At 33.0% G+C, this 14,848-nt stretch overlaps 1 protein-coding gene across 1 annotated transcript; it reads right to left on the bottom strand.

Moving 5' to 3' along the window:
• Positions 1 to 3,553: 3,553 nt before the first annotated feature.
• LOC138331611 (aspartate dehydrogenase domain-containing protein-like) lies at positions 3,554 to 14,847 on the bottom strand. The gene is made up of 8 exons (XM_069279327.1): positions 14,693 to 14,847; positions 11,276 to 11,408; positions 9,749 to 9,833; positions 8,766 to 8,909; positions 7,959 to 8,064; positions 7,214 to 7,334; positions 6,174 to 6,331; positions 3,554 to 5,483 (listed from the first exon to the last, which is right to left on the bottom strand). Exons 1-8 carry the CDS (start codon positions 14,724 to 14,726, stop codon positions 5,446 to 5,448), a joined length of 819 nt encoding a protein of 272 aa, XP_069135428.1. The 5' UTR covers positions 14,727 to 14,847; the 3' UTR covers positions 3,554 to 5,445.
• Between the last annotated feature and the right edge of the window lies 1 nt (position 14,848).

The following is a 14,848-nucleotide window of genomic DNA, read 5'->3' on the forward strand; positions in this document are numbered from 1 at the left end:
GCGTTTCATGGAATTTGCCTCAGTCCAGTTTGCATTCATATTGGCTATGACTGCGAACTGAAAGACGTTCAATGCTTAAATAAACAATCTCTTTTAAAAAATTACAAATTCATTTTGAATGAAATCCTTTCACAATTATATCATTCAACTATACGAATGGCGAGGTCATTTTTCCCTTTACGGGATGATTATGTAACAGACTAGGTCTACCAATAATTATTTTATTGGCAATTTTTTGTTCATTTAAGTATTGATGTCCCCATTATTTTTTTAACATCATCGGGGTGTGAAAGACATATGGTTTGTAACTGTGTGAATCCGCGAAGCGGATTCTCACAAAACTTTGCAAATACAAAGTTTATAATTGATTTTTCAGAGTACGATGCCATTGATTTTCCAATTGATTATTTGTTTTATAAATTAATACGCAACGTCGACGTCTCCATTTTGACGTCATAATAACGTTGAGTTTTCGCGCCATTCTCGGATTTTGTCTTCATTTAAGCATTGATATGAGAGAAATTTTGTTTGCAAACTTTTGTGAGAATACGCTGCACACAATTTGCAAACAAAATTTACTTCATAACCCGATTAAGTTAAAAAAAATGTTACATCAATACTTATAAGTAATTTTACAGACTACTTGATAACGTTAGATACGTTTAAACGAACAATTCCATTGAATTTCCAATGGATTATTTTTTTCTAAATCAATACGCAACGTCGACGTCTCTATGGTGACGTCTTGATAACGTCGGATTTTCGCGCCATTCTCGGGTTTTTTCTCCAAAGTAGTATGAAAAAAAGAGACTGCCAATCAGAAAGTCGGATTTTGTATGAAAACAAGTAAAATTAATTATAGTGTAATATGAAGGAAAAAAATCTGCAAATTTAGTATGAAAACAAAGAAAAATTTAATCATTACTTTGACAAGGAATTGTTTCAGTAGTTTGTTATAAGCTATATCATTTGCTAGATACTGCTTTATCGTTTAATGACAGGTCATTTTCAATCTTTCCAGACATTATTACGGTTATCATTATGCCGAATTATTTAAGAAAGAGACTATGGTAGATTTAGTCAGATGCTCTATCATCAATTATTCCATAAATATTTCTGTTTGATACTACATGTATATCGTATTATATTCTATGAAATACTTCACGTTTTTTATGTACTAAAATGTCCATATTACCAAACCACGAATTATTCACAGAAATATGTTACTACAATGTATATCTGCTTATCTATGATATACTTTAGCACATCTATGATGTTCTATCTGCAATGGTGGATGATGTATATATTAAAACGATAATGGTATACAAAGGTAGACAACTCGTGTAAATGATTTGAAAAAAAATAAGCACTTCTTATAGCGTTTCTGTCATCAAAATCTTCTTTTTTGTCGAAACATGGAAAAAAGCCTACATTTTTTTTTTAATTTACCGTCCGTGATGACGAAAGAGTATAGTGCATAAATGTTACATATATGAAATTAACAAATTATCAACAGGTATTAACCATGCAGCATTATTTATTAGTAAGCAAAGCAGTTACATGTAAAGGAAAATTTAGGAAAAAACGCTACACAGAAGCTAGTTCTTCTGCCAGTTCATTTTTGAAAAAAAAATCAATTGTTCACAATAAAAGATATTCAACTATAAGTATTGAGGCGGTTGCATTTTTCGTTGGTCACTCTATACGTGTGGTTGTTAAATTTCGTTGGTGTTCATGTTTACGATTTATTATTTCGTGGCCTTTATTTTCGAGAATTATCCTAGCCTTTGAAAGCGTTATTCCTATGTACTACAGGCTACAGTTCCGTCTTTGCATATTACAGAATTAGCTCCCTTGCGGGTAGGTATCGATTGTTGCGTCATTATTTTGTGAGCGCAATTCACGTCGTTTTCTCCGAAACGTATGACGTTACGCTCGCAAACACATGACGTCACAATCAATATCTACCGCAAGTGCAGATAACTCTGTAACATGAAAATTCGGAATATGTAAACCCATGATTTTGATTAAATTGTACTTTTCGCGAGGTATTAATTTTCGCAAATTTGGATAGATCCGAAAATTTAGCTAAATTGAAAGTAGACGTAAAGGGTGGCTAACATACAATTATCAATTAGTTATTGTTTTATTCATTTTAGTAGTATTTTCTGAATTTATATGTTGAATAATGACGTTGCATCTTTATATCATTTTATTAATGACGAACATAATCCAAATAATTAATTTTGTAAATTAATTGTAGAATAAGGTATCAAATGTGTTTATATTAATGCAGAATAAGGTATCAAATGTGCTTATATTAATGCAATATTTAAGCGTGTAATCATTTTGAACATCTAATTGCAATACTTGTAGTTCTAGGGTGTAGAAATCGTAACCAATGGAACTCGACAATGGATATGTCTATGTAACCTTGTTAAGGTAAGGTCTTCCAGTAAGTTGCATACGTTGTTCTTAATTAGTTTATATTTTATTTTAACAATCAGAAATGTTTCATACGCTGTTATGCCTGCTTAAACTTGATGGTATTCAAAAAAAATATAATAAGTGCAAATATTGTGTTAATGGCCCATTACCTTTCCGGAGCAAAATATAAAGGTTTCTTAAGAAACATTAATAACATCAGAAAATGCATACCGATGACCTAAAATAAGGTTACAACACCAAACATATGCAAGATTTCCTGTAATATATGAAAATAGTGGAGAGTCAATTCGTTGATTTGCCGTCTGGCGCAGTGATAGTCAACTACATGTACCGCGCGGTATTTAGGACGACGGCGGGAAACATAATACGACCCGCGTTATGAAAATAAACATTTTATTTATTGTAATCAAATCGTTCAGAAGGCGATGATAAATGTTGTATTAACGGTAAGTAAATAATTTTTAAGACTCTACAAAATTATCGATCTTGTTTTACATTCCCATTTTAAAAATTAAAAGCCGTTTCGGTAAGGTAGTGGGCCTTTAAACAGGGAAAACAGTAGAACATCGATGATTTATCCATAAAATGGAACAGACATTTGGCCAGTGATAATAATTTATTACTTGATGTCAAAATTGATGACGTCATAATGTTCACGTTTTAGAATGTATTTCCCGATAGACTTCACTTTAGCATGTTTAGTTTATGTATTGATTGTACCAAGATAATTAAGATAATAAAGACGGTTATTTTCGTAGAGTTGATTGTTCACATAACTTTTTGATCTAGGAAAAGTAAAGAAATCAATAAATAATGACGCACCCCAATAGCCCATCCTGAAACATAAACAAAAATTTTCAAATCGCTAAAAAGTATTTTTCGCTTTTTAGTCCAAATTGTTAAAATTGTGATATGCGAAAACACATCCAGCTATACCGTGATAAAGTTCAATTACCTTCACTGTGTATACTAATTAACAACACAAATGATTAGTCTGATTCAATATTTAATACAGAATAATGAGATGAAATATATTCTGATTAAATAAAGTTGCATGAAAAATATAAAATTTCCTTATTATAGGTATATATCAACAATTGGAACATCGACATTGAAATTTTAATTGAAGAATACAAAATACATGCATTCATTTATCTTCATGAAAGACATATATAAATATTCAATACACCAATATTGACAACAAAGTATAAGGCATTATGAATTATAATACTGATGCAAATCCTAAACAAATTTCTAAAAAATTGGAAGAATCCCTAATGCTTTATATAGCCATATTTTTAAAATGTATTTATTATAAATCTCATTGTTTGGTATTGATAAAATGCAATCTAATTAAAATTAGACTTGTTATTTCGTTCCCACTACGATACTCTACGTTACGCTCAATACAAGATCTAACGAACATTTTTCATTTGAATTCAAATCTAGACCAGGGGTCATGCTGAGGTGACCCCGAACGGGGCATCGTTAGATCTTGTATTGACGTAACGTATCGTAGTGGGAGCGGAATTACAAGTCTAATTCTAATTAGATTGGATAAAATGCTAGTAAATATAGTAAATGGCGCTTTTGATCATGACTAGTATAGTAATTGTATTAAAAATATCAAAGTAAGAGTATCAAAATGATCAATGTACCATCAATTATAACTGAAAGAAATATTCATTTATGTGCAATATTCAATAAACATGCATGTAATGTTGTAGGATAAAACTGAAATACATGTGTTCATTTCATTAACTATAAAGTTTACTCTTCCAACCTTACCATTATGCATACAGTCCCAGTTCATGTTCTCTATTCTAAAAAAGGCAAAACTGATATATTTCACAACCTGCACACATTTGGACATCCTCGATACTCCAGGGGTTCCGATCACTTACGATCTCTACATCCCTGGACTATCTCATAGTGAAATTGAAGGCAGCTCAGCTGAAAATATTTGACCAATCACAGACCAGCAAAAATTTCCTTTGAAGACTACAGAGAGAGCGACGCCAAACTTCAAAGCCACATAGTCAACCACATTGTACCGTTCGTTATACGGTTCTTTTGAAGTACATCAAAGGACTAAATTACTTGTTCTGTTCTGTTGCCTCCAGTTTTACGATGAGATAGTCCAGGGGTGTAGAGATCGTAAGTGATCGGACCCCTGGAGTATCGAGGATGACATTTGGAATGTTTAATGTATACATACAAATTTCTATTTTGAGTAAATATACATCCAATAAAAATAATACCCGGTACTTATTTTGATTTAGTTCTGACTACATAATACAAATATTGTATAAATGTATATAAAACATAAATGAATATACATAATACAAATTTACCATGATAATTATATCCCTAGTAACCATTTCATGTATACCTCTAGATACAGCACATCACATATATGTACATTTAAATCAGCAAGTGTCAATCCTCATATGGACAGAACAAATATTATTTTATTCTAGCAGTCTTTTCTGTCCCATAATTATATTCAGATATTCACACACAGCCATTCCGTGTATACCCTATATCATTATAAAGATAGAGGATTAAGTTAAGCGATGCCTTTTGACATTAAACATCTTTTTGTCAATAAAATATATTCTACTAATTGGAAAGCAACAGATTTTGCCAGTATTATAAGGAGTGATTCTATCTATTCCTATCTTTTTCTTTGCTCCCTACAAAATACATGAAATAGATCTACATTGTGTTAAATGTCATAGTACAAGTGGCAATTGAAATGTGGCAACATATATAGCAACATACGGCCACACGTATTGCAAAATGGCCAACATGTGGGCTGCTTAATGTATCAAAATGGAATGTTTGAGTAACAATTCGTGGGATAAAGTTTACATTTCCTGTAAATCCTGACTGGATCTCTTGATTGAATAAACTGCAGGGTTTTTTGACATAAAACTCTCAACAATGCAGTGTATTTTACTTCTTGGTCAGATCCGCGTAGGGTTTTCACTTAAATCAGCACAGATGTACGCCTGGTCCTTTACCCTTGGCTCCTACAATACAACCAACAGGTTCCATATCATATTTTCATCAAAAGATTGCCTATGATAAAAAGCTCAGATGCAATTTAAACAATACATTTGTACATGACTTCATTATTGTGTATGGGCATGTATATATAGGATGTATTGATAGTTATAACATTAAAATAAAAATTGTGAAAAGAGTCTACAGTGAGAACTAAATAAATATCATTAATTATTAATAGAAGATACCGTATATTGGTTACAAAGTTGATGAGATAAAAATGATGAACATTATTTATTAGTGATACATATTGCATAATTTTTATCTTTCATCTTACACTAAAACATATTAAATGCTTGCATAATTGGTGTAACGTTTTATCTTAGAAAACTTCACAAAGTAATTTATTTATTCAAATTAAAATGATATAGATGTTAATTGCTTTTTCTTTTGAAAGATGTTTGCAACCTATTTTCAGTTCTTTTTAAATTACTTGATCAACTGTACTACATGTAGTAACGTATTACTAGAATTAAAGCATAAATAAATTTGTCTTAACTAAATTTAGTACATGTTAACTAATTGTCTTCATACTATCTTAGATTAAGTGCAAGCATCCATATTTTGTCATAGCTGTTTGTCCTAACTTATATACATATAGGCAAAGAAATCAAACATTGTTTATAATAAACAACAATGGAGAAAAAAAGTCTTACCCAGCATGCTGCTGAGAAATGAAGCGTAAGTTGCACTTCCTGTTACGGCACCAACGTTGGCAGGATTCCGTCGGACAGTTTTTACATGGAAAGCTGTGTTGTTCTCAATGTTTCCAGGACCCCAAACCTCTACCTCCACTATGTGCCAGTCTGTAAGACTGCAAAAACATAATGCATATTATGTAGAATTTGTCAATGATATGATTTCGATTAGTATAATGTCTAATCGTATTCACAGCCCGGGTCAGTTAAGGATGTGCCGGATTTCAATGGTACAGGAAAGCCGAAGTACCCAAAGAACAAGAGGCCAAGGGGGCCTGTATTGCTCACCGGGTTTGTAATGCCAAGTCCAGTACTACTGGTTAAGACAAGTACAGGAGTAAAACACTTGTTAAAATTTGACAATTACCCCTAAAAATAGTTTGAACAGGTATCAATTACCCCTAAAAATATTCCTATTACACATCTTAATTATTATTAAGGACACTTACAACCAGAAATAATATCAAATAAATATTATTTGTAAATTTTAAATCAGAAGAATTCAAGTCATGCTCAAGAGTCTGCATCAACTGTGCTGTTGTTCCAGATAGATATTTGCATAATTGCTAGCTTGTCATAGATTACTTTATACAATAACTACATATCTTTTTTTCTGAAATATATCTTGTTAAGTTTTGGGTCTTTACAAAAGCCAGAGTTGTACCTCTCTTTTCAAAACTGCAAGTACAATTACCCATCCCTTCAAAAATTATCTGATACATATCTGACAAATATGACTGTCTAGGCCCAATGATATTTCACAACATTTAATGATTGTAATCCACTCAAGGATTAAGGAGAAGTAGGATTTTAAAGCCAAATTTCTTCAAAGTTCCCCCTCAAGAGCCCCGCCTCCTCTCCCCAGGGTTTTTTTATGAAATAGGCTTATGCACTAAGCAAGGCGGACGGCACCCACTGATGGGACAAAACACGATGACAATATGTCATGGATATACATGTATTTCTGTTAACAAACCGCCCAATACTTGATAGAGTACCTTGGATCAGACACCAGACAGCCTGTGACTTTATCAAACCCGAGGTTGTGCGCTGCTGTTGCTGCTGCTGCCATCGTGTTGACATTGTTTGGAGCAAGGGGACATAACCCACGAACATTACCTAGAAAATATAATTTGTATTATTTTCGTTGAGAATGTAACAGATATTTCTCTTCCAATATAAAAGATACATCAGATGTAAAGAACATCGGCTAGAAATATCTGCAGGTTCCAGACCAAGAAGTTCAAACAGTATTATATAAACATACTACTAACTTACATTCCATGCCATCAATCCATGAAAAGACATAACTCTTTCACCCCTATGTAACTTTAGTAGACTCTACCATCCATTAATCTGGATGGGTCCATTGTAGACTACAGTGGTGAAAGGGTTAAATAGACTATTTTGATCCAGGTATTTGTTTGAACAAGATTATAGAAAACAGTAGAAGAACTAAAGGAAATGTTTAATTCTGAAGACTAGTCTGCTTTATGCCCATTTCTTTTCAGTTGTTAAGTCTTATACTAATTAATCTGGGTTATGCTAGATTTATTTGGCAACGGAAAGTGATTTAACCATGTATGGCTAAAAATCTTATCAGAGGAAGCATAGCACTTTGTAACGGTCATTATAAAGTGGAAAATGCAAAGTTGTAGATAAAAATAGGATGTTGAGCCAAATTAAGCAGCACAGTCTAAGCTGCAGCCAACACAGGTATCATATATATACAGTAATACATACCTTCATACAGGACAACTTTTTTGTCGGTCACTTGATCATTCTTTGTCTTCAAATCACCATTAAGTTTGAAACAGGTGGGGTGTTTTGTCATAGAAACTTTTAATGCCTGAAAATATAAGAATATGACTGAAATCATAAGCTGTTTCTTTTAAGTCTTATCCTGAAAATACTGTTTTGTTGCACTTCACTTAATCATTTAGATCCTTGAAGCTGTATACAGTAAAACATGTTTTGAATGAACACGCTTACAACAAATTTATGGTTATAAAATAAATGTACATTTGTAGCAATTTTCATTCCACGTCAAGGTTCCTATATGATATCTAACATATGTATATAACAAAACTTCTAATGCTTATAAAGATGTGATTTTGATGGTCCCCAGATCAAGGTTTGTTATAACCATGTTTTTAAATGTATATATTATCATACTTTTCTTTAAATTTTAGTGTAACATTTACTTTTAATTACAAATTAATGCATGTGTAATAAATTTACTACAATTAACACAATCATATTTTAACGCAAAATATCTGGTGAAAAAAAATCAAAAACAAAAAAAACACTAAAATAATAAAACTGCTTAGATATCCCTATTTATCTGTGCTTCAAGGGACCAAATAACTATTAACATTGGAATATGGAATTTAGCTGAGACTAGCCTGTATTACCAAAATATATCATTTTATAAATTCAGAAATGCTACTCATTATTTGCTTGTCAAATGCCAATGGGTAATCTTGCCCTAAATGTGTTTAAATGATATTTTGTGTTGGCCACATTCTTTAAAATTAAAATGATCGATACCTGTAATGTTCCTCTGTCAGCCATCTTCTTTATATCCTCTCCTCCCCAAAATGCTCCGGAGGGAACGTAAAGACCATGACTGACTGCTGCCTTCCTCAGTTCAGTTTCCAAAGCTGCATCACTTAGTGCCGTTGGCGAGCCAATCTGTCATGAACAACAAGTACATAATTAATGTACATTGAAATCTGTATTATATCTATAATATGAAATCTATTATTATTACAGTACTCCAATACAGTGATATATCCAATTACTCATCCGAAGATCTTATGCTCTGTACTTGGAATTATTAACACTGTTAACTATATAACAGCTAATGTTGCACGACTAAGCTCAATTGCATTGCTGATGACATACAGTGCATGCTGCTTCTGTGAAAGTATATTCAACTTCTGTTAAGTATATTCAATTTTCAATATTTTCCTCTCACCTGTAAATAAAATCAAATTGTACAGATAAAAGATGTGATGCTGAAATGAAAGATATAAAACATTTCCTAATGGTTAAATTTATTAAATATCATAAAGGATTCTATGTTCTACAGCAAGTATTCTGTTTTTTAGAATAAACCAGTTTAAGATTTCATTAATCAATTCAGCAGAATATATATCATATACGGTCTATACAATGTACAGTATATCGATAACTTGCCATCAGGACCATAACTTGCCATCAGGACCATAACCTAGCCTGTTATAGACAAGTTTCCAGATTAGATGTGTAAAATATTATAATTAAGAAGGAAAATGTCATACAACTAATCCAGAACTAACAGGTTACATCACATTTCATATAATTTATTTATGTTTATTTTACAATTTCTTTAGCATTAAAATTTTGTTACTTGGCTTAATTCCTTTGCACAGAAATATGATGAATGTCTGAATTTCATTCAAGTGATCATCCATTCAATTTTTGAAGCACCCTGATTGCATGCTTATAATGTACAAATGTGATACTATAGAAATAAAGATTTGTGTTACCATGTAATCAGCAGCTCCCAGAAATGTTGCTCCCCATTGCTTAGTAATGTTAGGGTGAGCTACTTCTACAATCAAATCCGCCTTCCTAAAACAAAACAATAATCACTGAACAATTATTTTTATACATTCCCTTTATAAAGACTTGTATTATTGCACAAATTTGATACTCCATGACACATGCATAAGACCTGTAAAATAATTTAATCTAACAGTTAACAAACCAGATTATTTATTAACTTATTTTAAACAGAAGCTTACTTCATAATGTTACATGCTGGCCAGAAGAAAGATTTAATGTCATTAAATAAATAGAAGTTTTGATTTAGTTTTAATGCAGACCACGTTTGTAGTGATATTGATACATACTGTATTCAACCCAATAAGCTCCCACATCCCTATAAACACCCCTCCCTCACATGTACATGTGCTACTGAGCAGCTGCTCGCTGTCAAATTTAGAGTCAACAAGGACATAGTCATTCAGATCCCCCGCCAATGGAGATAGTAAAGCTGAAGTAAGTTTGATTGTGGAGACATGTGTATGAAAAAAAACAGGAAAAAGGAAGTTGAGCTAAAGAAAGATGGAGTATAACTCAAGTAGAGTGGGGCTGCAATTGTTGAATCAGGTATACAGCCTTGACATTTGTATTAGACTATATACACAAAGATGGGTGGAGTTTTGCAAAGTAACATTTACCATTTACCATGATATTTTCAGCAATGTTTCCATGGTAACGGAAAAAGTGCAAAAAATGAAAACCAAAAAATAGCAAAAGGTACTACTAGACCATAAAAAGAATGTGTCTATGAAGTTTCATGGAAATATCTGTGCTGGTTTTAGAGTTATGCTCCGGAAATGAACCTGCTACAAAAATATGATATTTTCAGCAATGTTTCTATGGTTACAGAAAAAAAGCACAAAAAGTGAAAACCTAAAAATAGTAAAAGGCACTACTAAACCATAAGAACAATATGTCTATGAAGTTTCATGGAAATATCTCTGCTGGTTTTAGAGTTGTGCTCCGGAAACGATTCTTACACAAAAATCTGCCATTTTCAGCAATGTTTCCATGGTTACAGAAAAAAGTACAAAAAGTGAAAACCTTAAAATAGCAAAAGGCACTACTAGACTATAAGACCAATGTGTCTATGAAGTTTCGTGGAAATATCTCTTCTGGTTTTAGAGTTATGCTCGGACAAACCTGGTACAAAAATATGATATTTTCAGCAATGTGTTTCCATGGTTACGGAAAAAATGCAAAAAATTAAAACCTAAAAATAGCAAAAGGCACTACTAGACCATAAGACCAATGTGTGTATGAAGTTTCGTGGAAATATCTCTACTGGTTTTAGAAACTGGCTCCAGAAACCATTCGTACGGACGGACGGACAGACGGACGGACGGACGGAACCCATTTGTATATCCCCCGCCAACTTCGTTGGGCGGGGGATAATAATACATGTGTATCAGCTAGAGTTCTTTCACATGATTATAAAAATACTTTAATTCTGAACAAAAAGTATCTACCTGTCTGCAAAATCTGAAAGATTTTCAAGAATTAAGTCCTTCTGAATGCCATCTAAAGCTGACGGAGTCCTATTCCAAACAAAAGCCAACTCAAGAGAGGCATGTTCCTCAATCTGTTGTACTAAATATTGCCCTTAAAAGAAAAAAAAACCAACATACATTATAACATATCATCAACATAATTGATATAATCTTAAAAATGGAAACTGTCTGCAATATAATATTTAACACAGGGTTAAATCCTTACATATATGTGAAAATGTCAGGGTCACCTGGCCGCTCACATGGGTTTTCTCATGCTTATATCCTGACCAAAAGTGATTTGTATTTAAGTTTAAATATTTTAAAATAACTAGTTATGTAATCAATGTAAAATAAATAAAGAGTATAGATTTTTATATTTCAAAGTCCATAATTCTTGCTTTTTTGTCACATAAACCTTTTCTGCTAAAGCTTTTCTACTGTTTTTACTGTATACCTTTATTCAGCTATTGTTGTTTTAAAGGGCCCACTACCTTCAAATAACCTAATGAAATTGATATGGATGGCCTAAGATGAGGCACAGGAGCCTGCAGATGTTCTGTCAATAACAGATAGTAAGTGTAAATATGTATATAAATATAAAAGAAAATACCCCTATATATACTATACATGTACCTGACTTTTTTGCTTTTTTATTAGTTTAACGTCCTATTACATGTAACACCCATGGCCATGTAAGGATGTGCCAGGTTTTTTTGTGGAGGAAAGCCAGAGTACCTGGAGAAAAAACACCAACCAGCAGTCAGTACCTGCATATTGTATTGTTATGAGGGCCATGTAAGATTAATAATGTACTAAATATGTAATACTCGTGAAATAAAGTGTTTATCATTATTATTATATTATAAGCTAACCGATACTTACATTTGAGTTCTCGTTTAAATATCACATACATTGTATCAAAATAATGACAAAAAAAAGCTAACTGAATTTTATGGCATATATGTATGATTCATTTTTCCCAAAAAAAATACGGGCTGACGTCATGATAAACACGTGCATATCAAAAGGTCTCCAATACATTTAAATGGCATACATATCAAATTACTAGTAAACGTTTCTGTCATAATTTGTGTGCCCCTGTGTTTTGGCCGAGGTGACCAAGATTGCATTTTACGGTCTCGGAATAGCAGTTGAGACTGCTTGTTTTACACAAGTTCATGAAAAATTACATAATATAAGACCACGATTGAGAGAATCGTGGGCAGCGATAGGCCAAGGACGTCTCCTTGCAGGCGGTGAATGGGATTTGCAAATTATTTAGTCAAGAAAAAATAAATGATTATTCTAATTACTGGTTTATGTAAATAATGAATGTACTTGCAATATTTCCAATGTTGGACATTTTTATTTTGCTATAATTAATATTGATGCTGCTATCGTTTGTGCGATGAGATGAGATGAGGATGTTTTGCCAAGTCATCTCGGTTTTCCCTGACGACACCAAATTAAAATTTTTATTGTAAGATAGTGACTGTGTATTTTGTTTATCCTGCAACTTTTTCATTATACATACAGAAGATGGTATTCAAAACGAAAGCAAATTGCCTGTTATTTACATGATTTCGCTCAAAGCGAAACGCTTCTTTGATGATCAAGAAAAGATGCATTCACTAAACCGAATGAGTATCCACTAAACCAATGAGTGTATACTCCTTTTTACTACCGTGGGAAATATGTAAGTGACGTCATTCGGGTAATTGTGACGTCACTGTTTGCCGGAATTTATTGCCATTCCATTCACTCCTACTAAAAGTGACGTCACTGGAATGTTCTTATTAAATTGGAAATTCTTATTAACTGGTATCGAGTTCTGTGCCCGACCAATGTCGATATTAGAGCTGAAAATGCATTGTTTCTTGATATTGTTAAGCTTCTTTTGCTGACTTTAAATTCGTAAAATGAACTTAACCCGCGAAGGGCGTTAGAACGCTTGTTTTCAACGGGAATAAACACCATAGTGATTAAGACCTTCCAAGTATGGCAACAGTGAATATATGCATCAGGGAAATAGGGACACAAAAAGTTGATTTTTAAAAAAATTGTTCTGATTTCAGAACAATTGGAATTATGGAAATACCTCTTACAGTATTTTTATTATCATTATATAATGTAAGTTAATTATTACCTGTCAACTGCCCAACGTAGGATTCGAACTCACGAATAAGACGTGGAGGGCTTGTGGTAATATGCATGTCTAGACATACATGTATTAACCACTCAGCCACCGAAGCCCCTATTGCACAACTATACTATATACTGGTATAGTACGGTATAAAGGGGTAAATGTATTTTTTATGTATTATTTATGCTATACATGTATTTTATTGACAGAATGTCAAGATCCTGTGGATGAGGTTACAACACCAAACAAATGGGAAATTCTCTGCATAGTCTATGCTAACAGTGATGATCTATTTCGCTGTTTTGTTGTCTGGCCCAGTGAAATACATGTAGTTATGTAAATGTTGCGTTGTAAGTAGGATGAAGGTGGGAAAAATGTATATAATACAATCTTTAATATGAAAATTAACTTATTATTTATCTCATATATGTATTCAAATTGTTCTGAAGGTGATGATAACTGTAGTATTAATGATAAAGCTAATATTTTTTATGACTCTACAATTTCATCAATCATGTTGAACATTCCGATTTTGAAAATTGAACGGGGACTTTCAGGAAGGGGATTTCAGAAAGATAGTAACCAGATTGTGATTCTAAACCGGGATCTCTGAATTCTAGCCAAGTGCTGAACTCAGGACCTCCGAATAATAGCCGAGTGCTTAACCTGGGACCTCCGAATACTAGCCGAGAGCTTAACCAGGGACCTCCGAATACTAACTGATTGCTCTACTGACTGAGCTATACCAATGATCTACACTAAAAATGAAGCTGAATTTAACTTATTACATCTTCCTCTCTTTTCAAAGTCTTCGACTTCGAAGACATGTATAAAAGACCAGGCCTTATACTACAACTATGGGTATATTTAGTGCATGCTAAGTTTGAAATAGGAGAATCATATCATATATATATATAGATATATAGATAGATAGGAGAAGAGAAAATGACCATCCTGAGCGGAATTCGAACCCAGTACCTCCGATCACTTCGTACACAAGTCTTGCAGAGTGACGACTTGCCAAGACATAGAAATAAGGACTTCGCCCGGACCAATTGGGATATCCTGAACTACCTGCGAAATAAATTGATGGAATATTAGACTTAGAATAGCAATTAGGAGTTGCCCTGACCAGCTGACATCAGGACATGTCACTTGTCGACGACATGTCTGTCTGCAGCCATATAGGTAACCGTTTACGATGCGCATTCTAGCACATGACAAGCTGATAAAATGGTATCACTACTTACCTAAATGTCCAAATCCTACCACGCCCACGCGCATTTCTCCTGAATCTTCGTGAAATTAAGATTTAATCCCTATATATGTGTTATTTTGTTGAAAAAAGTTTCACGAACATTAAACACCGGAAAAAGTTTATGGGTTTCTAAGTAAAGGTTAAGCTA

The sequence above is a fragment of the Argopecten irradians genome, chromosome 9 (genome assembly GCF_041381155.1).
Source record: "Argopecten irradians isolate NY chromosome 9, Ai_NY, whole genome shotgun sequence".
Lineage (NCBI taxonomy): Eukaryota > Metazoa > Mollusca > Bivalvia > Pectinida > Pectinidae > Argopecten > Argopecten irradians.